This window comes from Columba livia, chromosome 11 (genome assembly GCF_036013475.1).
Source record: "Columba livia isolate bColLiv1 breed racing homer chromosome 11, bColLiv1.pat.W.v2, whole genome shotgun sequence".
Classification (NCBI taxonomy): domain Eukaryota; kingdom Metazoa; phylum Chordata; class Aves; order Columbiformes; family Columbidae; genus Columba; species Columba livia.
Window position 1 is genome coordinate 13,869,968 of NC_088612.1, and position 26,998 is coordinate 13,896,965.

The 26,998-nt window shown below is 39.3% G+C and overlaps 2 protein-coding genes across 7 annotated transcripts in view; one reads left to right on the top strand and one right to left on the bottom strand.

Annotated features, from left to right (window-relative positions):
- On the top strand, window positions 1–26,232 carry TEX9 (testis expressed 9). 4 transcript variants are annotated; one of them, XM_065076993.1, is made up of 12 exons: window positions 158–442; window positions 526–644; window positions 1,507–1,570; window positions 3,072–3,142; window positions 6,768–6,813; window positions 7,818–7,903; window positions 9,410–9,588; window positions 13,425–13,507; window positions 15,854–16,027; window positions 18,511–18,645; window positions 19,135–19,269; window positions 19,778–21,432. In XM_065076993.1, the coding sequence occupies exons 1-12, from the start codon at window positions 398–400 to the stop codon at window positions 19,886–19,888; spliced, it is 1,248 nt and encodes a 415-aa protein (XP_064933065.1). In that variant the 5' UTR covers window positions 158–397; the 3' UTR covers window positions 19,889–21,432. The 4 variants fall into 4 exon arrangements, with proteins under 4 accessions (XP_064933069.1, XP_064933065.1, XP_064933067.1 ...); XM_065076995.1 differs by lacking the exon at window positions 19,778–21,432 and adding an exon at window positions 25,864–26,232 and having other exon boundaries at window positions 163–442; XM_065076994.1 differs by lacking the exon at window positions 19,778–21,432 and adding an exon at window positions 21,896–22,415 and having other exon boundaries at window positions 165–442.
- Window positions 23,270–26,998, bottom strand: part of MNS1 (meiosis specific nuclear structural 1) — a 14,281-nt gene continuing 10,552 nt past the window's right edge. For all 3 annotated transcript variants that reach the window (XM_065076992.1, XM_065076991.1, XM_065076990.1), the window contains 3 exons: window positions 26,227–26,484; window positions 25,194–25,319; window positions 23,270–23,586 (listed from right to left, as the gene is read on the bottom strand). In XM_065076992.1, the coding sequence (XP_064933064.1) occupies window positions 23,515–23,586; window positions 25,194–25,319; window positions 26,227–26,484 (456 nt within the window). In that variant the 3' untranslated portion in view covers window positions 23,270–23,514. The remainder of the gene's footprint in view (window positions 23,587–25,193; window positions 25,320–26,226; window positions 26,485–26,998) is intronic.

Consider the following 26,998-nt stretch of genomic DNA (forward strand, 5'->3'; position numbering starts at 1 on the left):
ACAATAATAAGTGTAGCGCCACCTCAGACCTTATCACTTCCCCCTCGCCTGACCCCATGGCAGCCCGTGCCCATGCCAGGAGCCAGCTGTCCCCGTGCCCTGGGGCCGCACTGGTGTCACCGGGCCCTGACACGTGTCGCCCCGGCACCGAACCGTGCGCGGGAACGGGGCCGAAGCGGTTCTGCTGCCTAGGGCCTGGCAGCAAGGGCCGAAACATGGCTGCCCCTGTCCCTGCCCCCGTACCCAGCAGCGCCGGGAGGCTGGGCCAGGGCTAAGGCCGCGGGGGTGAAGCGAACTGCGAGGGCGGCCGCTTCCCGGCCCCACGGCAGAGCTGGGCGGGCGGCTGAGCCGCAGCCGGTTGCCCGGGCGAAGGCGACGCCACGCAGCAACGAACAAAATGGCGGCGGGCGGCGGGGCTCGGCGGGGCGGGGGGCTGCCCGGGGTAAGGCGGCGGCTCGGGCACCGGGAGGCGAGCTGGGCAGGGTGGTCCTGCCCGCCCCCACACGTCACTTGTCCTCGCTGCAGGTGCGGAGGGCGCCCGGCGGCCCCCTGCCGCCCGCCGCCGGGCCCGGCCTGCCGAGCGGAGAGCTGCCGAGCGGAGAGCTGCTCAGCGGAGAGCTGCTGGCCAAGGAGGCGGAGTACAAGTAAGGGGGTTGGGCGGGCCTGGGCACCTCAGCGAGTTTGCAGTTCGTCCTGAGTCCCTCAACCAGCTTCCCCGAAGCGGGCAGCCGAGAGCACCGAAAAGCGCAGTTTTAACTTTAAGCCCGGTGCTCAGGCGCCCGCGGGCGGGCTGTGTGCTGCGCTGGGCCTCGCTGCGGCCCCGCTGCACAGCACTGCAGGTCGTTCTGCATTTATAACACATTCCTTTTAAATTATGAATGTAGAAATGCTTAAACCTGTTTAAAAAAATAAATAAAAGCTCCAAAGCTTGTGGCAAATGCAGTGAAGGCACATTGAAAAGCACTTGGTTACCTGTCAGTTGGTGAGAATGGACAAGGACCCGTGTGTCAGAAACTCACACTGCATGGAAAGCTAAACAGTGAAACAGGCAAGAACACAAGCTTATTTTAACCTGTACACACAGGTAGCCACACATTTTAGTTATCTGATTAAGTAACATAATAATATATGACACCTTCCCCAGCCCCTGCTACTAAGTATACTGAAGGTAAGGACTGTGTTAACGATTGAAAGAACTGAGGAAATAAACATGTAAAATGTATATTAGGCAGTGACATGATCAAAACCAAGGACACCCTTTACCTCTCAGATTTATAGTCTAAACCTTACTGTTTAATGGGTATAGGTGATTTGTTACTGTTGATTTGACAGAAACCCAGGAAACTGTAGAAACATAACTTTGTTAATACACTGAAGTATATTTCAGTGTTCCTTTGTAGGATTTATTAAAATTTCACCTAGTTCAGAGAGAGATACTGTCAAGCTTACATTTATTTCTTTCAAATCTTTCAAAAAACTCAGTGACAAGCATTCTCATGCTTTCAGGAGACTGAATGCAGAATTAGAAGCAAAAACAGAAAAACTGATGCATCAGGCTGAAGAAGTAATGGTGAGTATACAGACTGGTACATAACTCAGCCTTGGTTCACATGCATAGTGGCAAGTTTCAAAATAAATTATTTAGACTATGACAACTAAAAGTATTTTGGTTTCAAATGCAATCTAAGCTTTTAATTATTTTTTTTTTCAAAATTGTAAACACATCCCAAAGTAGTTTTTGTGTAATTCATCAGGTAAGTAGACGTTCACATAGATGCATAGAGCATTTGTGCAGATATATACATAAAACCACATAAAAAACTTGTTTATGATGTTTAAGAAAAGTGTCTGTAGAGGGTTCTATGTCTTAAATACTAGAAGTGTTTTGAAACTAGGTACTGTTGCAATAATATCTTAGTGAAATAGGATCTACATTATTCAAGCTGAAAGAAATACAAAAGAATAAGCTACATGAATAGAAAATAGGTAGTTAGTAAGAAGGAAACAGAAAATTTTCCTGTTTATTGTCAGTATTATCTTTTAACATTGGTGTGGCTGTGTACCAGATAGAGTCAAGTTTTTATATGAAAATTGGACAAATTAGGGAACGGGATGGGTATGGTTTATATGCAAAACAGTCGGGGAAGTTGTTTTGCATACTGGATACATTCATTGTAAGTGCACCCACTCAAATAAATAAGGCTTAAAAAGCAAATTATTAAGTCTTCTGGAAAGCTATACTTATATGCACTTTTTCTCTTGTTGAAACTTAGTTTTTATGCCCTCTGAAAACATTCTCTTGAGCTGTGGTAAGCTGGGGCTAACTGCCTGGCATTTGAACAGGAGCAGATGAAGCATCCAAAATAGCATCTAGTCCCTTTCCTTTAATAAACAGCAACAACAAAACCGCTTTATTTTTTTCCTTCTCTAAATACAGCAGAAGATCAAATATTCTTAGGACACTTAATATACCACATGGCACTGCCAGATCACACAGATTTTTAACAAAAGCAAAGCAATCTAAGTTAAAAAAAAGTGCCAAACAGGACAACTGCATTTTGTTCTGGATTATGCTTTCTAAGTGTAACTTAGCAACATAGGAACTGTCTGAACATTCAGGCTGAATTGTTCTCTAAAGCACATACAACATATCAGTGTCCAATTATGGTCATATTGCATTAATAAAGATTTATTTTTAAGGTTTATTGCACAATATGGAAAAATGAAAATTTGTTCCACCTGCTGTGCATTTACTACTCTTATATTTCCAAGAAGAAGAAGGGAGGGTAACAGCATCTCAGATGATGTTAAGCTGGCCGAAAGTTTTACAAGCAAAAGACAATTACATGTTGTGGAGCAGAAGTAAATGGTGGGGGATAGCAATGGCATTTTCATTTTTAGCCATCTTTTCATGTGTTTGAGAAGTTGTTTTCCACGGTAGACTATGGTTTCCATTCTATTCCATAGTACACTATAGTTGTGACCTGTGATTTATGAATGTGTAATTCATCTTTAATTGATTATATTCCCACAGAAGTGACTACTTTTTTAATTATTTTTTTTTAATAAAGAAAAGCCAACAGGAGATGCTATCTAGACCAGTTTCAGTACAGAGTAAGTCACGTGAAGACAACAGACAGAGGTACGTGCTTTACAACTGCTGCGTGTAATTCATGGGGATTCTTTCACACTGATCCTGCCCACCCTGACTTGCGCTCTCCTCATGCTCCTGTTTGATTTATCTTTGCAGCGTACTAGAGTGGTAGAGTCTAAATTTTTTCATATTGTTCAAAACAATTGATACTAAGTGTTTTTCCTTGTTATTTTAAGGAGGTCCTTATTTTGCTGAAAAGTTCTATTTATCATGCTAAGTAGTGCTGACATCTGTAAAAAAGCAAGGTAAGGTAACAGGTTTCTTTGTAGTGCGCAACAATAGGCACTCAGCAGTAGATGGTTTTTAACCAGCTCAGCTGACAAAGTGAAGAAATTACATGTTCACTCAAGTATAACTTGGCCTAAATATTCCTGGGACAGGAAGAGCTTGATAAAAAAAACAAACACAAAACCCAAAGACAGACAAACATTCAGCTGCCACCCTCTGGAACGTGGATATCATTACATGTTCCAGGCTGACACCTTTGGTCTGGCTGAACAGACGGACAGCTGTGGGTTTGGGCCTGGATGTTCAAACCCGCTCTAGAGTGGATACACAGCGCCCTTTACTTAGTTGCTCAGAGGCATTATGATTTGCTTACTTGTTAAAGATTTGTGTATTGATAGTACAGGAAGGGGATGAATTTAAGATAGACTAATACACATTTTATCAAGGATCTGATCTGGTAGAGTCCTAAATTTATGATGCCACTAATGTGGATAACAAAGATACAGGGGCACACTACAATGTGCTTCAAATGTTAAGCTGCTGTTGGGAAACTATTTTGAAATAGTATAAATGAAAGGCTGCTAGAGATGATAAAATAATTACTTTTGTGGAGAGTATAATTGAAAACAAAAAGGTTTTTTATGAACTGAAAGAGTTTTTCAGTACACAGAAAGGTGCGACAGGAAGTCTCTGACAAAAGCCTGGCTATACCAGGAAAAGTTTGCTACTATAGTTAGAGTTATTCCTAAGCTATTTTAAAGCCATATCTGTCAGGTGTAGAGAGGAAAAAAAAAGAAACTCCATGTATTATCGGTATAATCATACTTTGCAAGCAAATTCTGGATCTTACTTTAGTTTTATGTTTTGTCAGATGCATTTTGAACAGTAAATAGAAGATTTTTAAGCACTTCAAACTGGAGTTCAGTTATGGGCTGTTTTATGAAGTAACGTGATCAGAGGATTCAGCCCCGCAAAGGGAGTTTACAGCTTTGATGATGTATATTTGAAATAAACAGGTGTGCTGGAAGAATTAACAAATATATTGGCAATTAGCACGTCAGAGTAGCAGCTGATTTACCAATTACCTACATAAATTAAAACACCTCAAAAAAAAAGCTGACTGTGTTCTGGTAAACATTTATGTGAGAGAATTAAAATCCCATGCTGTAGTGAAAAAAATCAGAAATGTGTGCTAGGAATTAGGCACACTGATTATCCATGAGTGAACATTGAGGCCATTCAATTAGATTAGTTCCAAGTATTTAATTAAAATTTTTTTTCTTTCAAAATTGCACAAGCAGATAGGCTATAAATCTAAAGGAAGCACTTGAGATGTTTTTGAAATATCTGTTTGAAATTTCCATTTATTCCTTTAAGAAGAATTAACACTAAAGCAAATGAAAAGAGGGGGAGAAATTGAAGCAAAGAGGTCGTATCGGGGCGTGTGGGGCGGAAAAGACAGGTTAAGAGAAAAAGGATGAGTAAGCAAAGTAAAAAAACAACAAAAAAAATCTAAGTTGCTCTCCCAATCAGTGTATATTTTAAAATAAGTTGTTCTGAAGCTTTGTAGTATAATTTTTGCAGAGGAGCTTGAATTAGATAGAGACAAAGCAGCTCCAGCGATGCTGCATTGAAGTCAGCTTTTGTTTACACTTTCCCCCTCGGAGGAGCGAGCAGCGCCAGGCTCATGGTGATGAGAGCTGCATGCGCATGGGCAAGCGCTATAGGCTTCCAATAGGATTAGCAGACACAAAGGGTTTGCTCATGCACATGCATCTCGTGTTTACACGCAGATATGGAATTGTTAAACGTTAGCTTCTGTTTCAGTGTTGTCACAGTCCTCTAGCTACTTATTTCTATACCTTTCCAGGATTTACACATTAATTTCACTTACCAAACAACTATAGAATTGTATTATGAGGTTTTAAAAATGAGTTGTAATACATGGGGAAGAGGAAAGAAACCATTAAGGTTAAACAAGTTTGAGGAATTTAGTGAACAATGAGGTTTGGGATTTTTATGCTTTGCTTTGTTTTTTTTTTTTTAAAAAGAAGGCCTAGAGACAACAGAGTAGTAACAAATTAGTCTGTTGATGGAAAGAACATTATTGCTTTCTCGACTATAGAAAGTGTTGTATTTTTGTATTTTTCAGAATAGCTGCTATTTCTGTGGCAGCAAATCCTCACCTTCTGCGTGCTCCTAGAGCTAGCCAATAGGAAGGACGAATGAGGAAAATAGGGTAAATAGACAAAAACTAATCATCCTATTCTTGAAGTCTGTTGCCAACCACACACAGACAATTTCTCCAGTTTTTTTTTGGATTAATAAAACCTGGAGCTTTGTGCAGATAATTCTTGCTGATGAATGGATGTCTGTGAAATTTTTAAAGGCAGGATCTAAACATTTGCTCAAATCAGCTTGGCAAAAAAATTGAGGTCACTTGATGCGCCTGAAATTTAATGGTTTGGGGTTTTTTTTTTCGACCCTTATATAAGCCAGCATTTTAATTGAAGTCAAAAATTATAAAGGGTAGTAAAAAAGTCACCTTTCAGTGCAATAACACCAATTCACATAACTCATTCTGAAAGCAAAAAAGTTATACATATGACAAGAAACCTGACCTGAACAGTACACAGCATGCTAAAACTTTCTGCTTGTTTCCAGCAGATTTAAAAAATAATAGTTTAACCTGAAGTTCAGTTACTAAGCAGCATGGTTTTCAGCCAAATAAGCAGATAAAAAGCTGCCTATTTATTCCTGTATATATGTATTTCAGATAAAATTCTGTGAGGCTTAATTTATGAATTGCTCCCACCTCATATTCACTTGGTAGTCCCTGTCAACTGACTTGTTAATAGTCAATCTGAGCACACCGTTTCTCTTACAATGTAGAGGACACTGGTATATAACTTCATTTTCTTTGTATTAATTCAGGGATTTGTATGTCAGGCAGGTGTATTAACCAGTGAGCTGTTGGTGATCTTTGGTGAGGGGCTGTCAGCCTCTTGTTGAAGCTGATAACCCTCTGCATACTGGCTGAGTACTCCCTGCTACACAGAATCACTGATCAAATCAGCTCGTAGTTGCAACAATCGCCTGCATTGCAAGAGTCGAGATTCAGGTTCTGGTACAGAAGTGAACTGTTGTATTAGACATCTTGGACTCACCAGGTGATTTAGACAGCAAATTAGGTAGAATGGAAAGGACAGAGAATGAGACTGAATCTATGGCTGGACTTAGTGTATGTTCGCACCTTAGCTATATTGTTTATTCTAGACATTTAAAATGTTATTGTCCTGATTCTAAAAGAGGGCTTTGAATTTTTATTGTAAAATGTTTATTTTGTTATACGTGTTCACTGAATTTTTATTTTTATTTTCTGCAGGGTTCCACTCTGTCCTGAAGTTTCCTCTACACACTCACATGCTGAGGTATCAAAGTCAAAACTATCCTGGTTAATTTATCTTCTAGTATGATTTCCACGTATTACTTCTGGGTTTGAGGCTGTGCTACACTGGGGACTTAGATGGGTGGGAAGCCAAAAGGAAATGATGTTCCAAGCAGCTCTACAGGGACAGTGTTACCAGGGTTTCTCTGCGCCACTGGTAGTTAAGTGGACTTACATCATGTTTAATTTTTGTGTTCTGAGTTTCCTCATCTGTAAAGCACTGACAGAAGTGTTCAGTGTTTTGAACATCAAATCAAAAATTACAGGTGCCAAATATTAGAACGAAATTTATTTATTCCTTTCTCCCCTTCCCTCCCCTCCCCGTATAATACTACAGGCAGTACTACTGTCTTCTAGATGTAATAGTAAACAAGTAGTCAAAATAACTGAATACAGGAAGGGAAATATAACAGAGAAAGGAGATTAAGATTAGGAACAAACACAATAGTCTCTTATTCCAATTACATTGAATCTTTTAGGAGGTGAGCTAAAGCTTTGAAAAGATTATGTTCAGTTATTTATCAGAATACAGCCTAATTTTTGAATAATATTTGAGTGAAGGTAACAAAAATATTGATAGATCTTTCTACAGGGAATTTATAAGATTAGAGTAATGTGTAAAAATAGCATGTTTTGGAATGTATGCTAAACATTTTTCAAAGAAATGCAATAGTTAATATCTTCATAAAAGCTGAGAGCCTCGCTTATGCATGTATTTATTATGAGTGTGTGTTCAAAAGCTCCTACAAGCAAATGACTATTGCATGTATTATAATTCAGGCATATGGACATGAAAGTTGCAAGATGAAGACAAGTGCAAATAAAACTGAAAAACTGTGCTTTTGAAAGTTTGAAAAGCATACTTTCCTTGAGTCTGAATATATGAAAAATAAAAACTAAATAACCCACAAAAAAACACTAGAAAAAAGTAATTCCTAGCTTATTAAAAAGAAAAATAAATCACTTCTTTCTGATAAAAATTTATAGCTAGCAAACATGAAGAAATGTGCTTCCATGCCCACGGCTCAGAACAGACCATACTCTGGAAGTAAGGGGAAAAGAACAACTTCAAGGTATCTTATACACATCTGTCTGTTTGTAATAAAATATTTTAGTTGCTATTTTTGTCTGTCGGGTTAATTTTATTCATGTACACTTCTATGTTTATATATATTTGTATAAAGGTATCAAACTTTTGGGGCCCTCCTGAGTCAGCTCCACCATGTAGCTGTCTCTTTACTTGCATAGAGCACCAAAAAGTATTAGTGAACATGTGTGATTAATATTACAACAATGAAACTGTTGCTTTCGGCTCAAGCACTTCTCCAGGCTGGCAGTTAATCTCTGTTAACTCCTTCAGTGAAAGGATGCCTAGTGAGTGCAGTGTGGGAAACAGATCATGGGAGGCAGCAGGAGGGAGCACACCGAGGTGGTGCAGACTGATTTGTGATCAGACTTGGGAACTGTGTGGACCTCAAGGGTCCCCCCTGTTTGGGTGAATCTTGGGCTCACAGGACAAGAAAGAGTCAGTAATAGCATCACAGCTTTTAAGGGTTTCAAGCTGAAAAGTTTCAACTCCGTACATAGCAAATTGAAGGTTGTAAAAGAAACAGAGATCTGGACAAAAGACGAAAGTAGAGGAATGCATAAAATCCTCGGAGCGAATTAAAACTGCCACAGGATATGAACTAATACCAAACTAGGATGAAAACTGTCTGCGAGGTGGCAGAATCTGGAATTGACACAGGCCGAGGTGTCTTTAGGGAGTTGGGAGTCACTTGTGGCCCCTTTGGACCTCCCTTGGGCAGTTCAGGGGGGGTGTTGTGCTGGTACCACATAATGAGATTTAGAAGTGCAGGTACAGGAGCTACAGGGTGAACCCAAAGTTGTGGGAGAAAGTTAGTAGCTAGAGCAACTTTGGAGGCTGCATTAGGATGAGGATATATTGGAAAAAAACTTAAAGAACTTCAGATCCTGTGGGAAACAATGTCATCTTTTTATAAAAGAAAAAAAAAAGAGCTGAGGAGACACCCTGCATAGCAGCTGTGTCACACACCTTGTGGTTTGGTTTTATGAAAACTTCGGTATGCAACTTCTAGGATCACTGAAGTTTCCTTCCTAGGCCAGGCAAAGTGATACAGAAATTGTGGTAGTAAGGTGGGATTATAGCTGGAGAGGACAGAGTTCTAGAACAGTTAATATGCAGGGGAAAAGACAGAATTTAGGACAGAGGATAGTAGCTAAAGCCAAGAGAACATTCCTTTCTCTTTTTCTTTTACTCTGATATAGTTATGAACTTGTTTGATGGGAAGACAATGCCAAAACCTTCTCAGTAGAAAATAGTACTCTGCCTCCTACCTTATAATGTGTAAAATCCTGTAATTGTTTATGTGGAATACAGTAAAGCTGTCTCACATAATGAAAATAAGAAACTGCCATCAGTGCATCTTTCAGACAAATGTGAGCAATGGAGTTGCATTAGGTAAATAACTGTATACTTTTAAAAGTAGCAAATATGCTATATTTCTGTATTTTTTTTTGTTTTATAAATTTAAAATCTAGGGTTTGCTCTTTTTTAGTTCAAATACAAGAAACCTGGATGTACAAAGTGCTGATGATGTTGCAGTACTGGACGACTGCATACATTTTTCTTTAGCAAAAACAATAAGCAAAACAGAAGAAAAACTAGAGAGAGAAGGCTTACCAGATTGTCTAGATGATGATGTTATTCCAAACGCTGGAAATGAAATCAGAGCAGGTAGGTTTCTTTCCATGCTTAAGTACTTTTATGCTTACTTCCTTACTGTTAGAAATGGGTTGTCCTGCGGAAAAAAATGGAGAATTTCTGTAGAAATTACAGGGAAAGTTCTAGAGCTCTTAAGTTAAAGGAAAAGGAAAAGAAGGCTTTTATTCTTTATGTAGTCCTAGAGGAAGATCCGGTCACATATCAATAATCATTGGAAAAAATTAATTCTTACATTGATTTCCACCTTTGTAGGAAGACATATGGCTGGTTACATAGGCTGAATATGTGCGTAACATTTGATTCATTTACACAGGAAAATAGAAATACATGATGCTAAGCTTGTATTTCCAAAAAGATGAACTTCAGTCCATTGCATGGACTCTGCCTTTAGAGGAAACAGCCTTTTCTCAGATCAATGCTGTAGTAATCTTAGTAGGATCTTAGTAAATGGAGTAATGTTTCAGCTACAGTGCTTGAATGAGAATCCTCCAGATACTGTCCCCCTCCTAATGCTGTGTTTATGTTTGTGCTAGAAATATAGGGCGTTTCAAAAAGATGGACCCAATTTGAAATCCCTATATCTTTGAAACAGGGTCCAGCTTCTTTGAAATACGCTATAGAGTAGGAAAGGGGATTGCAGCCTTTGCCAGGGAAGCCAAAGGCATGATGCACATCTGTCTTCTTGGCTCTGGTATGGTAACAGTGGGTTTGTGCCGTTTCTTTACAATGCTAAAGCAAGCATGCAGTCAGAGATTCACTGCGATAGTATGAAATACCCAAAATGTCTTGTAATCTAACAGCTTGATGTCAACAAGCATGCCAGCACAAAAATAGCTTGATTTCTAACCTCATATAATTCTGTGCAAGTCTTCCATTAGTAAGTCTCCCAAAACAGAACCTCAGATATCTTTTTTTATAGTTCTTATTCCTGAACTAAAAAGAAATTGCTTTGGACTGCAATGGAAGCTTACACCACAATAATCCAAGTTAACTCAAGGAGAGTTATTACTGGTATCTAGCAATCAGGTCTTGTAGACCAAAAGCATGTATTTGAGTATTGATAATTGATTCTGTAACATTAATGAAAATATTCTGGATATATTTTTGCTTTATAAATTTCATATTGACTATTTAGGACACTCTGAATTCCTCCTTAATGTGCTAAATAAGTTATTGCAGAGTATGCTAGGAGTGTCAGATTCCCAGAACAGTTAGAGTTTACACAAGGAAGTAGAGGCAGCTACTAAATAGGGCCTGTTACAGAGTGGGCTGATCCCTTCATGGGAATAATCTCCTAGGAAGGGATTCCTGAGGCCTGTGTGCCTGTGCTGGACTTTTTAGGCCAACACGCTGAGAAGGTTCCATAACATTGTTCTTTCCCTGAGCCTCTTGAATTGCACTTCCTGGACTTGAGTTCCATATCTTAATTTCACATTCACATGTTATCACAGTCCAGCCATTTTTCTGCCAACACAGAAGTTTACACATTACTTTTCTCAGGAGCCTGTTCTCTGCAGTAACAAGCAACGATCATAGCACACAGACACATAGAAGGCTGAAGATGAAGCTCTATTTATATCTAATATACCCTCACACACATGAACAAAATACCCGAATGTGTTGTCACACAGGAGTTGAAGACGCCTTTTCTTTCTTGTGAGGTATCAGAGTCTCCCCAATGTCCTCTTCTCAGTCACCAAACTGTTGCTTACTGTATAACCTAAGACCACCCTAGGAAGTGATACCCCTCCCCCTTCTCAGCCTCATCAGGTGATTAAAATTGACCAATTAGGAAGATAATTGTTTAATTATCTTTACCTCTTGTGAGAATTCAAAGTGATTTTGGATCATAGAGACCTCTCTAGGCTGGTGTGGTTATATTTGTGCTCTTGGATTTTCAGTAAGGTTTACTGCTAAGCACTGTCTGAGAAGATAAATTGTCTGAGGACTAGTAACTAGAGTCAAAGACGAAACAAAATAGTAAAAAGAAACAACCAGTTTTTGTAGGTAGTGGTGTAGTCCTAGAGTGACCTCCCACAGAGCTGGCATTGTTCAATATACAGAAAAAGAGTCTGGAAAAAAAGAATGATAGCTGGTAAAGAAATGTGTGTATGAAGCAATGATTTTAGGATAGTTAAAACTGACATTGAAGTGTTGTAGAAGAATCTCATGGCACTGAGTAAGGTGATAGAATGGAGGTTTATAATCAGCATTAAAGAGTGCAGAGCAATGCTGATAGAAAAAACAACTCTAATCACACCTACTTCTGAGTTGGACTTTGTTTAGTTATTACTAATTAGAATGTCTCTAAAAGCTTAAACTTATTGCTTGTTCATGGTGGAAAAGGCAATTTGATTGTTAGAAATCCTTTGGAAGATAACAGAAAGCAAAATACTGTACTGTTGTCATCATGCTATTATATAATTGATGCTACCCCATCTCGAGTATGAAACACAGTTCTGCACACCTCAAAACAAGGATGTAGAACTATGAAAGATAAAGGAAACAGTACATATATATATATACACATATATATATATTAGCAATTAAAAGTGTGGAACAACTTGAATTTGAATCTTCAATTTGAAAACAGAAGAATTGAGGGCAACGTGAAAGATTCTGTAATGAAAGCAGTAACGGCAAAGGGAAAGCTGTCTTTTTGTAATGCAGACACTAGTAAATGCCACATTAAGTTGGATTTAAAACAAGCTATACAATACATAATTAAATTAGCTAATTCATTGCCACAGGATATTTAAATGCCAAATTACAATATGTTTTATGAAGAAAATCAAACAACTTAATAGTACAGCAGTACATGAAAGAGTATTAAACTTGATGGCTTCAGTGTGGTCTCCATCTCAGGATAGCCACTAGTTCCCAGAAGCTAGCAAAGATGGAACAGGAGGGAAAAGGTAGATCTGACTTATTATTGGCCTCTGCAGAGTTACAACTTGAGCTGCAGCTGACAGTTGATAAGAGAAGGTGGGTGAAATAAAAATCATTCCTGTTACAGCAAATGTACACGTCCCCATCCCTCCCCTCACATTCAGCTCCAGATACTCCTCCTGCACTTTATGCTTTTCCCTTCATACCTGCTGCGGATAACGGTTGTTCCTGTGTCGCTCAGCTTAATCCTCGGAACTGCTCCTGTGCTCTGTGCCTCGGGAAGCTCAGGGGGAGCTCCTGCTGAATGACCTGGGGAAAGGGTGGGGAACAGGGAGAAAATGAACACACTGTTCACAGCTTGTTCTGTCATGACAATAGTATGTTTCTTAGCTGTCCAAGAGCAAGGAAGTACTTCATTTGGAAAAAAAAAAAAAAAAATCTGGTTAAGTTAGCTTAATTTTAAACTATTATTTGAATAATGTTAGGAGGGGTATTTATCTATTAGGAGGGGGTTGCAGTTTACATTGAATTCCTTCTGGTGAGCAGTTTAAAACTACTTTGGGTGTAACTACACAAATTGCAGCTACCAGTTGATTGCAATGTAGGCAGACCCTACAAGATAGTTTTCTTGACTTCAGTCTCAAGGAATGCTGCAGTGTATAGCATAGTATGGTGAAAGTTTCCAACAAGATTCAATTTTGAGAATTGTGATTATTTTTAAAGATGTTGAGTTCATTCATTAGAAGGAAAAATCTATAATAGCTTTGCCTAAGAATGAGAAACTTGCAAATTTATTTAGAAATCTTAGTTTTTATTTGACTATTTCTCTTTAATAATTATAAACAGCATCATGTGTTTTTAAAAACAAGATGGAAGTGGGTTCTTACATCCGTCTTGCTTCTTTTCTGCATTGAATAATGAATACTTTTGATATGAAATGTAACTTTTTATGTTCACAGAACCTCAAATCAGATTTCTTAAGGCAAAGTTACGTGCTATGCAGGAAGAGCTGGACAGTGTACTGTGCGAATGCAGGAAGAAGGTAGGAGCTGAGTTTTCTTATCTGTAGAAACAGAGTAGGTTCCCCTTTAACATAACCACAACAGAATTTCCTCACCTTTCTTTTTCAAGTATGAAGAACAGAAGTTTTATTTTCTAAAATTCCCTAAGAATTTAGGGGCAAGAATGGTAATTTCTGTATAAATGTGATCTTGGGCTAAAAGCTTATGGAATATACTTAATGAAAAAGAATTTGAGGTAGGAAAGAGCCCCGCGGAATGAAGATGTGCCCCAGTGTAGGGACAGTGGTGCTGCAGGGTGCCCTGGCCAGCACGGCTGGGGAGAAGGAGAGCCTGTCCAGAGCCTGGGAAGAAGGCGGAGGATATGGTAACAGTCAAATACAGACTTCAGCATACAGAGAGAATAGGAGTGGTGCCCAGAGCTGGGTGATGGGAAGAGAGGGATGTTTAGGGCAGAATGAGAAATAAAAATGCTTGAGAAATTTATTCAGGGGTTTGGGGTATCCTTGGTGGAAAAAAGTGTGGAAACCACTGATCCATGATCCACTTTAAGTAGAATGTCATAATCAAATCAGAAATCAAGCTTTCTCCATTCTCAAGATCACACTTGCTGCGAAGGAATTACATATTTGGGCAGATCAGATGGAAGTGAAGGCAGCGTGAAGCTGCACTGTTAGGGCGTACTACAGGTGAGTTGTATCATCTGCACTGTCTGGCAATCTGTTTTCAGGTGAGGCTCAAACATCTCTTGAACTGTAAAACCTGAAATAGTCTGTGTCTGTGTGCCAGAGGGATCACCTGTTTTTCAGGCATTTGTAGTCAAGCAAGGCTTTTGAACTGACTTCCAGTTTTGCACAATTAGATAGTTCTTAATTGTGATCTCTTAACTGCAGAATGCTTTTTTCCCCCGTTCCCCAGGCCCACATGTGATGATGACATTCAGAGCATGTGGCAAACCACCTATATGATTTGTGTCAAGCTTTTATTTTAGAGTTAAGTAGTGGGGTGATATGAAATAAGATTTTTGAGACACGTACCTGAAGATAAATTTTTAGAAGGAATTAGGTTTTGATATTCTGTATCCATACTTTATTTGTTTTTTTTATCAATATAGTTACTTCTACATTTCAGTATTTCTATGCTGTGATCAGGAGAAAGTTGTTACGTTAGATTTTAAAGTGATTTTCATTTTCAAGTCAAATATGATTTTGTCAGTAGCTATTGAACTTCATAATTCCATGCCAAAAATACTACGAAATTCAATTACTATAGCAGATGACAGAAGACAACCCTGTACCTGCTCTTCTATCATTTCGAGCACTAGTTTCTCCTGTGTGAAAATAACTTTACTACATTCAGAACATGACAAGTATTTCATATCAGCAAAGCCTTGAGGTAGAGTCTGGGTTTTGTCCAATTCACAGTTCAATTAGCATAACGAAGCAGTAAATCTGGTTTAGATATAAAGCAGTGGGAGTTCCTGGGGTGCGTGTGGTCACGTGCACCTTGGGGTAAGGCACAGAGATTTCCCAGGTGAGAAGCACGTTCTCCTGGGGGCCGAGTGGACAGGAGAGAGACTTGTTTTCACAGAAACCCCATTTCTGTATGTGCCTTGATTTCTTTTTCTTAAAGAAATTAAGGGCATAATCTATCTCTGAACTAACCTACATTAATATTCACTTATGATGTTTAAAAGGCCATAAAATATAAAGGCTTTGAAATTATAGTGCTTAATGTGGGACGTAATTGGCAGTAGGTCATGAAGTTAATACAGGACTCACTTGATGTTAAGAGAATCCTGAATTTGAATACCTGATGTATCCTGGATCATGAGCTTGCTTTTAAGTCAAAACCAGATAATCTCCTAAAACATAATGGATTGATTTATCAGTAATTACATTATCTTCTTTTCCCCCAAATTTTTCCTAATATGTGCATTTATCTATTCTCAGTGTCACAGAATATCTACATGCCACTGTTATTCATATTATTCTACAACATTTTGAGACTTAATTCTCAAAACCTTTGAACTATGAGAAATTAAATATTTTACATATGAGACAGTTCCAAGTAAGAGACTGCAGAAGATTAAAGGAGAAAAAAGTTACTGTTTTCTGAAGTATTGTCCTGGGAAATTGGGGTTCTGTTTTCTTAGTTAGTCCTAGGTGTTTCCTGTCTTAAAATTGATGTGAAATCCATCACGAAGGATCTAAACATTTAAAAATAACATAGTTAAAAAAAATCGTTATCTCTGCATCTACAATATGTATATTTTAACTGCCTTTTATTTACAAAACATTACAATCGTATTATCCTACTGCTTCCTCGCAATAATTTAGTTGGGTTTTTTGTTAATTACTGTCTAACAGGATGATGAAAATCAGAGTTTAACATCTCGGCTTAAAGCTACTGAAGAAGAAAACACCAGACTGCAACGAACAATCAATATGCAACATTCGCAGACTGAAAAGTACAAAATGTTGTCACAAGAAGCAAAGAAAAAAAGTGAAGGGTTACAACAAGAGGTCATTTCGCTAGAAAAGGTACCGCAGATGTTAGTCTCATTTATCTCATGAAAGGGAAAAAAACCCCTCATCAAATCACCCTCTATACACGAGTTTGATGGATTCATATCCAATGATCCCATTAGTGTTTCAATCTCTGATAGCAGTTTTAGAAATTGTATTCTTTAAATGGTCTGATCACCTTTTTAAAGGATGAAATAATATATTTTGCTAATTGCTTTTCTTCTGCTCCTACAATCAGTTACTTCTCTATTTGAGAATTAAATTCTTGTGTAAAAGACCTGGAAGAGACAAAACAACCTTTTCAGAGGTCAAATTCACAAAGGAATCTTGAAAAATACAGGGAAATTTCATTTTTCCAGTTTTCACTATGAATGTTACAAATTACTTCTGATAATAAGCATTTATTGTAAACTGTAGAACCTGGTGAACGTTTTGAAAAGAACCACCTGCAGCATATACTGGTGTCTTCTGCAGGCAGAGGCGAGGGAGCGTCTCGGTTCTGGAAAGCGCGCTGTTTGGAAACCGGCCGCTGCAGCGTGGGCGAATGCAGCGGGACCCGCCTGCCGCAGGTGCCCTGCGCACACAGCTTGCTTTGGTTGGAACTTCGTCTGGGAGCAGCATGTGTTTGCCTTTAATGACCTGGAGTGAGAGAGGTCGCCTTCAAAATAGTGTGATGCATATAGTATTGTGTAATACATGTGCTGTAACCAGGAGAATGTGTCACTTGAAAATTTTTGGGAAAAACACAACTTGGCCTAACCAAGTCTCATGATAGTGCCATTAAATAATACTATGCATTTGTATAGGCACGCTTTCATCTTAGCGTTCTGTAGTTCTGGCATTTTAAAACTAAGATGTTCAAGTTTGTGTGTTTTTTTTGTGCAGCTACTTGGAGGTTTTAAGTTCCCTTAAATAAGTACCCTCGTTGTTGATTCTGTCAGGAAAAACGTTCAATAGCAGTACTAATACTCCCCCCTGGCTCACAGTAAACAGGGCTGAGAGACTTACTGAGTCATTTATTCCATTCTCTTAAACCAAGACAGGGCAGATGATACCTAAACCATCCTGCACATACATTTGTTTAACCTCAACATAAAGCCTCCGTGGTGGCAATTGCCACAAGTACTTTGGACAATCTGTGCTGACTCTTGTACAGTCACAGTTAGGAAGTTTATCCCAGTGTTTAGATGTCTGTTGTGGTGAGAAGTTTATTCACTGGTCCTGTACAGCCACCGTAGCCAAAATATGGTCCCTTTCCTCACTTGTCTTTGCTCTGGATCTACCATCCTCGGTCACTTCAGTTATTCCTAATAGGTTGTGTTCTCTAGAATTTCTCAAGGTTACTGATCAAACACGTTAATGACACATAGTGGTAATTCTTTAAAATACTGAGAAGGCAAAACAAGGCAGGTGTGTGTAATGAGCAGTTCTCTGCTAATTCAGAACTTATTTTGCATATCTTCTAGTGACATTCATCTTACTCTCCTCTTTTCATCATCTGTTTTGGAGAAGATTCAAAGCTTCCCCAAAATACCTGTTCCGGTCGTAAAATTACCATAACTCTTTGCTGCACACACTTGTCAGTTAGCGCGCATTTCTTGGATAAGTGATGCAGAAATTAGCAGTAACCACCACAAGAGCTGGTGTGGAGTTGAGGAAATGGAACACTTACTCAGAAATAAGGCTGAGTGTGAAAAGTTAACAAGCCCCTTCTCTACCCTGATTTGGTTAAAAGAATCTTTCTGCACCCATTACTAAAAATTTGATAATTTTTTTTTCAAGTGTCTGTTTCTTTTTTACAAATGACAAGACGTGCTCTTTCTGCCAGAATTGTTTATTTCTTCTACTTTGCCTTTTACTTATATTCCCTGATCTTTAAAAATCCCACTATTCTGTTCCTCATATTGACGTTTTTCATGTCCCCACTTAGAGCACTATGAAATACCATCACCCGAGACAGGAGGGAACTGGTTTGATTGTTGCCATAAACACTTGTTGAACTGTTTCCTGCTAGATGAAATAGGTGCTACCCTCAGCCATCTGCAGTAGGCTGTTGTAACTTTTTGTTGTAATTGCGTGTAGTAGTCTCGGGGAAAAAGAGGTAAAAGGAGTAGTGGGGAAGAGGCAGCGGGGAATACCAGACACCCTTCCCAAGTCTGCAACAGCGTGGACATACCAACACTTAAAAATCTTTTATCTGACTGAGCAGGCAAGGTTTTCAGTCACTCCTGTCGTCTAACATGATCAACTCCATAATTATTCTAAGAGAAGTTTAAAACAAAGGTGAGAAAGATCCACTTTCAAGATCCCAAAGGAGAAGGAAATGTTGCAACAGTGCAATTAATGGTCTTTGAGGCAGAGCTTATCTGTAAGGCAAAGAAGTCCACAGACTCTTCAGTTTTCAAGGGTGGGCCGTGCTGCAAATGTGTTGTCTATACAGAATTCATTAAAATACCATTAGTCATAATGTATGTTTTTATCTTTTGCTTCTGAAATAGGAACTGGAGACTCTAAAGCGTGTCCAAAAGCAGGCTGCCAGCAGCCAGAGTGCAACAGAGGTTCGCTTAAACAGGGCCCTGGAAGAAGCAGAAAAGTATAAAGTGGAGCTGAATAGACTTAAACAAAGTGCCAAGGTACAGTGGCTTAGGAAAACCAGTTCCAACTGTAAACACTCTATAATGATAGAATGAGACAAAAGGCTTGATCAGCTTTGTAAGTATTGTGTCTCTTGCAGACAGTTCCAAAATTAACTTAGAACAAGTCACCAAAGGGCTTGAGAAGTTCTCTTGGGACCACACAATTGCAACCTATGCAGGAGGAAGAAACATACAGAATAAAGTTAGAGGCGTTCTGATTTTCCCCATTTGTGTGAAAATTAGCGTTTAGAAAAAGGGCAAAGTACACATACACACCTAATACATACACAGTCAAACCGTGGCTGTTCTCTTTGAGTTTTTACTTTATTTTTAAAGTTTTGATGTGGACATATTTTGATTAATCCCATTTCTTTTCAGAAATGTCATGTGTGGCTACTGTTTGTCTTTTAGTTATGCAACGTCAAGTTTCTTTGGTTAAAGCACCACTGTTAGAAATAATACATTTCTCCTCTCTTCCCACGGTAGGATATAGCTAGCCAAGAACTCAAAACCATTGAAGAATTAAAAGCAGAAAACAAGAAACTGCAGAAACAAAAAGGAGAGCTAATAACAGGTTTTAAAAAGCAGCTGAAGTTAATTGATATTTTAAAGAGACAAAAGGTAAGGACCAGAGTGTTTCTGTATTTCAGTTAACGACCTCCAGGTAAATGTGGCTGTTGCCAAGTGAGGTAATTGTGTCAGCCAGAGCCCCAGGGCTGGCAGGTTTCAGTGCAAGGGAGCAGCAGCCTCACTTCTGTTTGTGCATCTTGCCAACGTGTTGCTTTATAGTGAGGGCTGATCTTCTTTTGAAGTGACTCCATCCCTAACTGGGAACATGCCCTGTGGTGGTGAAGGATTGCTGACAAGCTCTAGGACTGAGAGAACCTACTTGTTCAGGAACAAATAGTGTTGAGGTAATGACAGCAGCTCCCTGTGGTGCTGTGTCAGTAGAATCCATTTTAGCATGCAAGATATTTTTTGGCTATTTTTTTTTCCTCCCAACGTATTAGTTGTCATATCAGCAGCTCTAACAGGTGCCCTCTCAGGAGTGAGCCATTACACTTGAGACCTACATTTGCAAAGTGTGTCCTTCTCTGTTAACATGGCTTATTTTTATTTCTGTTCTGAGGTGTTCTGTACACGTTCAGCTCTGCCAAGGTGCGGATCTCTTCATCTGCAAGCCAAAACAAAAAAAGAAAAAAATCCAGTACCTATCCTAGGTGTGAATTTACCAGATTGAAGGAGGGGAGTTGATCTCCATCCATTCATAATTCCTGGAATAACAAGATGCAGAGTTGATCTTGGGGATTTACCCAACAGAAAGAGCACAAGCACAGGCTTTGACTGGCCTTTCTAGCCTTTACAGTTTATTTTGAGAATGAAAAAAATACAGCATTCGCTTGAAATAGACTGTCTACAGAAGGTAGCTCACTGTCCTCTGGAACAGGAATTCACTGAAATGGGTGTCAAAGAGCAACATTTCTGTTTGACTCTCAACCAAAACCATAGTCTCAGATAAACTTCACTAAATACATTTTAGAAAAAAATATGAATACTGTATCAGAGCTGCAGATAGTAGAGGAAGCCACTTACCTTATTAAAAAAGTGATTTACTCTCAGAAGGAGGATGCTGTTAGTTCTCCTTTCAGAACAGACAGTCAGAAGCAGTTGAGAGAGAAGGGTGCTCAGCAGGGCTGGGGGGGCAGCCAGAGCTCCCCTGTGCTCAGTCCCCCCACAGCTTCCCCCTGCTTTACACAAGCCTGTTGTGGAATGAATGAGGAAAACCTGATTTGGCCTGTTAGTGTAGTGCCCGTGTGGCAGATTCAGATGCAGGCAGCAGGTAGTGCTGTGTGAAGGTGAGGATGTGCTGCCGCGTGAAGAATGATACAGGAAAAAACATCCCCCAAAGGTATTAAATATCAGTAGTAGGACAAGTTGCAGCTGGCAGCAAATGGTGCTGGTGTTCCAGCTGGTCTCTTCTGACCATTCTCCGCTGCCTTGAGAGAATTTAATATACAATCTTAGTTTTAAAAGGGACTAAGGGAAGTTACTCTGAGCTTTACGGAGCTGGAGGGTACGTGAACTACAATATGCTTTGTTGTCTTGAAATTACAACATGTCTATATATAAAACAAACCCACATGACTCCCTGTAGGTGTGAATTGTTTCCTGTTCTTCAAAGCATAACCATTTTATTAAAACTTGCAGTAAAAAGTATTTAGCTGGGGCACCTTCCTTTCCACTTGGCATAGTGACGAGTAAAGAAATGACACTGCGGTGAGGGCATGAGGACATGTGGCACAGCTGTGACCTTTGCTGTGACATCAGCTGGAACCAGGGAGTTTTCATTGGTAGTTCTCTGCAGATACACTAACCATTTCTTTAGTACTTGTTTTCTCATCAAACCTTGATAACCCTGATGACATTTTTCCAAGCAGTTGCATCATTTGAACAGAAAATAGCCTTGTTATACCTCAAAGTTCTTTGTTCCTTTCAGTGTTCCATTTAAAACAATGTGCTATATCCTATATGACGAAAATACAAATTCAGACTACTGTATGATTTTTAAAGATATACTTATGTACAGGGGCTGTATGTGTATATATGTGCCATTATGGACCATAGATGTATGGTGTGATACATGGCAACACAGCTACTACCCCTGGTCAGCTCCAGGTATTTCTCATTAAGGTGTAGCACAGTTACTCTTTGTCTTACACTAATTATTAATTTAATTAACACCATGATGTTATATTCTTTCATTAAAATGCTCATTTAACATCACACAGAGGCTCTACCATGCTCAGCCTTAATGATGTATTTGATTTGTAATAGCTTTAAATTGAAGCTCTATATTGATCAGCTCAAAAGAATGTAAACCAGTTTTCTTATACACGTTCTTTGGAGGTCACAAGAGTCATCACACGATCAACAATTTCCATGCCTCATTAAAACTGACTTTTTTTTTTTAAGCAATGTAAAAGGAACTAAGCTGTTGGTCCTGTTTAGCATAATGCTTGGCAGAAAATTTATCACATTGTCCCTACACTATAAATTTTTGCAGAAAAATATGAATAGCAGCTTCAGCTTAACCAGGTGAACATCCATCAAAACCACACTGCAAAAAAGAATGAGAGATTTGAAGCCTCTTTCAGCTACCCCAGTTGTAAAGAATTTTGTATTGGTCATTCACACTATTTTACCTTCTGCTCCTAATTTTTCCTTTTTTTTTTTCTTTATTTTTAAGCTGCATATTGAAGCTGCTAAGATGCTTTCTTTTACAGAAGAGGAATTCATGAAGGCTCTTGAGTGGGGAAATTGATTCCATAAAAAACCAATTTGTTTGAAAAGCGAGTCAGCTGGTACATTATTTTGGTCTATTTATTATTTACATCAGCTGGTACATTATTTTGTAGATGAAGGCTTGTTAATAACAACTGCATATCCCAGTGAATTTTGTTGATTTGGCTTATATTTGTTTAAGTTGTTTAAGTTTTATAAGCCTATGGTGTGTGTTGTGGTATCATATGAAATACAAATTTCTAGTGAAGTTTCAGGCCAAACTGTCCATTCTGTAAGGAGCAGAGAAGCACAGACTGTGCAAGGAATGTTCCAACAAGTGAACTGTTACCGCTTGGCTCTGTTTTAGCATTTAAAACTATACGTTATCTAATGTAATATTCAGTCCAAAGAAATTGGGCTTTAGTCTCAGAAGATTCCTTGTTGCAACAGAAATAAATTAACCACTGATGCAGTTGAGAAGAAAATGTGGTATCCTTTTTAAACCACATGGTTGGAAAACCCGCCCTGTCTGTTCTCAGTAAGAGATCTCCCGTCAGAGCCAGTTGGTCCAGCAGCTAATATAGGGACCAACAGCTCTTTCATAAGGTGACCATGACTTGTTTCAGCTGTTACCTCTTACACCCTTGGGGGCAAACACATACAGGAGACTGCCCCTCACTATCCAGACAGACTCCATGATCTGATAGAGTTGTATTCTTTAAAGCTGGTACTTTAGTCAAGGTGAAAATATTCAATCTTTCCTTAGCTATCAGCTGCTACTTTGGGATACCCTCTGGAGTGATGGCTCCGCAAGCATTACATCCTTAAAGATTGCATTTTCTCAGCATTATAATCAAGAAGTTTGAGTGTGGGTGAGCTGAGCACATCACATGTACATTAATGAACAGGAGGAATAAAAGCCTGTGCTGCTTGCCTGAACCTCTGTCAAACTTCAGCGTTCAATGGATTCCTCCCTCAGAGTAACCGAACAGGAACACAGCACATAAATAGTAAGTTTATGCACTGGAAGGTGTAAACAGTGATTCTGACCTCAAAATGGGAAAATGTCTCTGCTTAAATCCTTCTGGCCAAGTCCCGTGAACTAACAGTGAAACGGGTAACGCAGACCTGCCCCTTAAGATGGGACCGACTACATTTAGATTAGTATTTTGACTGTGTAACGCCAATGCAGATCAATCTTTAAAATTAAACCAGAAAGACTGCATTAAGAGAATCTTGCAGTCCGCACTAAAATACACATGTGAATTTACAGGAGCTTAGTTTTCTGCAGAGTTGCTGGAGAAAGCATTTCTAATGTTGCTACACCACTAACCGAGAATAACAGAGAAATCCATAGCAGTTTATTGTTTATAGCAGTTTACTGTTGCAAGTGCAACATACACTTACATAAAACAGGCTGCCCATCAGTTTAGAACTCAGTCTTAAAATGGAGACCTTTTATGACAGGAAAAAGGAGTTTCTCACTGGTAACAGCAAATGGAGCTTTTCATTGGAAATCAGGTGACCCCTAGTGGCAAAGCAGGAGCTGAGATGGGAAAGTGTGAGCTCTCTCCTGCAAATTCATTACCTCTTCTGGTAAGCCAACTTGAATTCCTCTCCAAGCATGTTAATGTCTTCTTCATCTTTGATTATTCCCTGCAACAAGGGGAAAGAAACACGTGTTAGAAGGTAAAACAAAGTAGAGAGATCATTATGGATCTCAGAAATGTTCTGTGGAAGAGAATATAGTTTCTTGTGTCCATGGCACTGGTGTCACCTTTAAAACAAGTGGCTCTGAAAACGGTCACAAAAGGTCAGCGGATGAGTTTCTAATTGGAGCTGCCTCTTGTTCTGTATGCAAATGACGCTGAGAACCCCGTGAAGATTCGAACGTGAGCACTATACAAAAGACAACACTTACCTGCATTCTCTTTCTAATCAAAGTGATTCTAGTCAGCACAGCACAGACGCAGGTTTAATAAAATCAAGCAACTGCACTGAGAAGATGCAGTGGCTGGGGTGGGGCTCTGTCTCTACCTCCAGGTGTTTTGAAATGAGCCCATACAAATAAATTATTTTGGAAATCAAGTGATAGTGAACAACTTTGTAAACAACTATGTTTTGGGGAAGGGAAGTAGAGGAACCCAGAAATCTAAATCTCTAACTAAATCTAAATTAATTTTAGGGCTGAAAGTGTGCATGACCCACAGAACATATCTTGCAGCATTTAGAAGAAAAATACAAATTACATTTACATTAGAGATTTCAGAATTAGGTGTCACTTTTCTGTTGAGCCATTTTGAGTGAAGTAATATGAGATATGACCACACGATTGAGACACAGTGTTGAAGGAGTGAAAAAACCAAACTAGAACATCAATATGATGGAACAGCTATGAGCCTTGGAGACACTGAAATAGCTAAGACTTCCTAGAACAGTAAATTCAAACCAAAAAAACATAAAATATTGCCAATTTGAGTTATCCTTTAATTAAGTCACTCCAAATTTTACAAACCCATGCAGCAAATTAGTATATTATTTGAATAAAAATTATACTCTGCTATATTTACAATGTTTTCCAGTATTGCAGAAAATAATTTTGTTAAGAGTTGGATAATTCCCTCCCTATTGTAAATATGTTTTTACATCCCTAGAGCAGCTCTCTGTTCGCTTGCATACCATCAGGTGATCTGATTATGAAGTACAATACAAAATAAATTGTAGTGTATTGCTATTACGATAATTGTTCCCATCTTTTTAACTTTTAAAAACACGAGGATGAACAGAGAGAGCTTTGAGATGCTTCTGTAAGCACTGCAACAGAGTGTCCATGGTAACAGCAGATGTGGAAAACAGCCAACACTGTCAGAAACTGGTCCCAAAAGCCCACCTGAGACATGTGGTGGAAATGGGGCTCAAGAGATGGTGGAGCCCTTCCTAGCCAGAAGAGCCCTGCTATGGAACTGATGTTCCATGTGCCAAAAACTGGATGTGCACAGCGCTGGGGAAGTTCAGTACAAGGCATCAGCATTGCAGGAGAGCCCAAAGTCCCTCATACAGAACAAATGTGTTTGTAAATTGCTTCCCAACTCCGAAAGAAAAAAAAAGGAAGAAGGAAAAGGTGAGCGCAGGAGGACTGACACAGTAAGGACACCCACTGGCCCCAGGAACTTATACAGTTCTGCAGCTTCACTTTCAGCTACCCAAGAGCACACTGATTTATAGGGTAAACATTTAAAGCATTTAAAACACAATTAACTTACTCGAGGAAGATAACCCAATAATTTAGACGCATGCTCTTTCAGGAGTTTCTGTCTCTCTTCCTCAACAATTGCACGGATGCTTTCTTGTCTTCTCTCCTCTAACTGTCTTTCTTCAAGTTCACGCTCCTACAATAAACAAGCAAGTTTTCGTAACTGTCCAGTTTCAGCTCTCTTAACATTTGTCTCCACCAATATCCCCCACAGTATAAAGAGAAAAGTTTTTTTAATGGAGTTCGATTCTGAACTTCCACTTACTAACTCCTGGTCGCAGGACGTTAATTTGAGAGAGATGGAAAAGTGTATGTAAAAGCCCACAGAGCACTGTTTAAACAATACGTGTTTGGTAACTAGAAAAAACCATCTCAGACCAAAGAGCAGATGGAATGGCAAGACATGGGGCTGCTCTGCTATGTGTGTTTAGTCTCGCACTAGGAGCCCTTTTAAAGGTATTACAGGTAAGTGAAGTTCTGGTTCCTTCCTGGCTCTCAGATAAGAGTCTGTTCCTGCCCCACTGATGTAAGCCAGGGAAAGAGAAACAGGTGTGCACTGACGTGCTGATGGCCAGAAATGGCAATGCATGTTATGTGTGATTTATACCCTATAAACAGGCCCAAAAGCTGCAGTGTAGCAACCCATGACTTGTTTTCAGTTTATGGCTTTTCTTCCTCAGGTGATAATTGAGACACTCAGTCTGAATCCAGGCTAGGACTTTCCCTTCTCACACATCATCAACATCAGTGCTGCTGATCATCAGGGACACTGAACTGGACGACAGTTCTGTTGCAGAGCACGCTGAGTACACCAGGGTCTAGGGACGCTGCTGACCTGAACCTCTCAAGCTACAAAGAAGTTACTTCTAAAAAGACTTTTTCTTGCCCTCAAACCAAAGCAAGGGCCTGCTTCCCCCTGCACATTTCTCTGCAGCTCCCCTGTCACCTTTCCCCGGTAACAATAGCCTTGTCACTTAGGAGAGCAGCTGTATTCTCCTGTTGAAATGCTTTGGCTCAAACCAAAAGCAAAAGTGAAAACTTACTTTATCTGCAATAAACTGTTTGCGACGGTCTTCAAGCAGTTTTTCCACAGCCCTTCTGTGTTCAAGCTGTTTCATCCTTCGTTTCTGAGCATTCATCTGTTCAATGCGATCATCCTCTGCAAACTTGGCCAACATCTGTTTTCTGAAAGTGTCTTCCTCCTCTTGCATAGCTTGTCGCGCAATCTTCTTAAAAGCAAGCTGCTCTTCAAATGCTTGCCGTAAGTCCAGGCGTTGCTTTATTCTCTTTTCAATTTCTGCCTATAAAGGAAAGTCAATAAAATGCTGTACTACTGAACATACTATGGAAAATTCTGACCAATCATCAGTCAACCTAAGTGATTTTTCTTGGAATAAAATTACTGCAACAGTTACCTTCTAGCATAAAAAACTGGAGCAAACGCTCCATGTCTGACAGTAGTCTCCTGTATTAACCAGTTTGGCAGATCTCTTTAAGATTCTCAAAATTAAAACCAAAACAAAGGGAGATTATTTTATTCCACTAGCATGAAGTGAATCAACATGACAGTCATCCTGGAAAACTCTCTCAAAATAACAGTATTACGTATCTCAGCCTTTGTTACATTTTATTTGTCACCCATAGCAAGGTAAGACAGAGTGTGGGTGGGCACGTAGGAGGGAGCAAATGTACATAGAAGAAGCAAGCGCTTAATTAATGTTTAAATTAGATTAGCTTACCCATAGCTACAAGTGCTCCATAAATGGTATGTTTTTCTGCATATACACTACTTCTATTTTATGAAAGTTTCATCCA

Bases quoted from the DNA above. Each gene is read 5' to 3' on its own strand.
- TEX9 (XM_065076993.1), top strand. From the start codon at position 398: ATGGCGGCGGGCGGCGGGGCTCGGCGGGGCGGGGGGCTGCCCGGG. The intron at 443-525 runs GTAAGGCGGCGG...TCCTCGCTGCAG, and splicing joins GGGGCGGGGGGCTGCCCGGG to GTGCGGAGGGCGCCCGGCGG. The intron at 645-1,506 runs GTAAGGGGGTTG...TCATGCTTTCAG, and splicing joins GCCAAGGAGGCGGAGTACAA to GAGACTGAATGCAGAATTAG.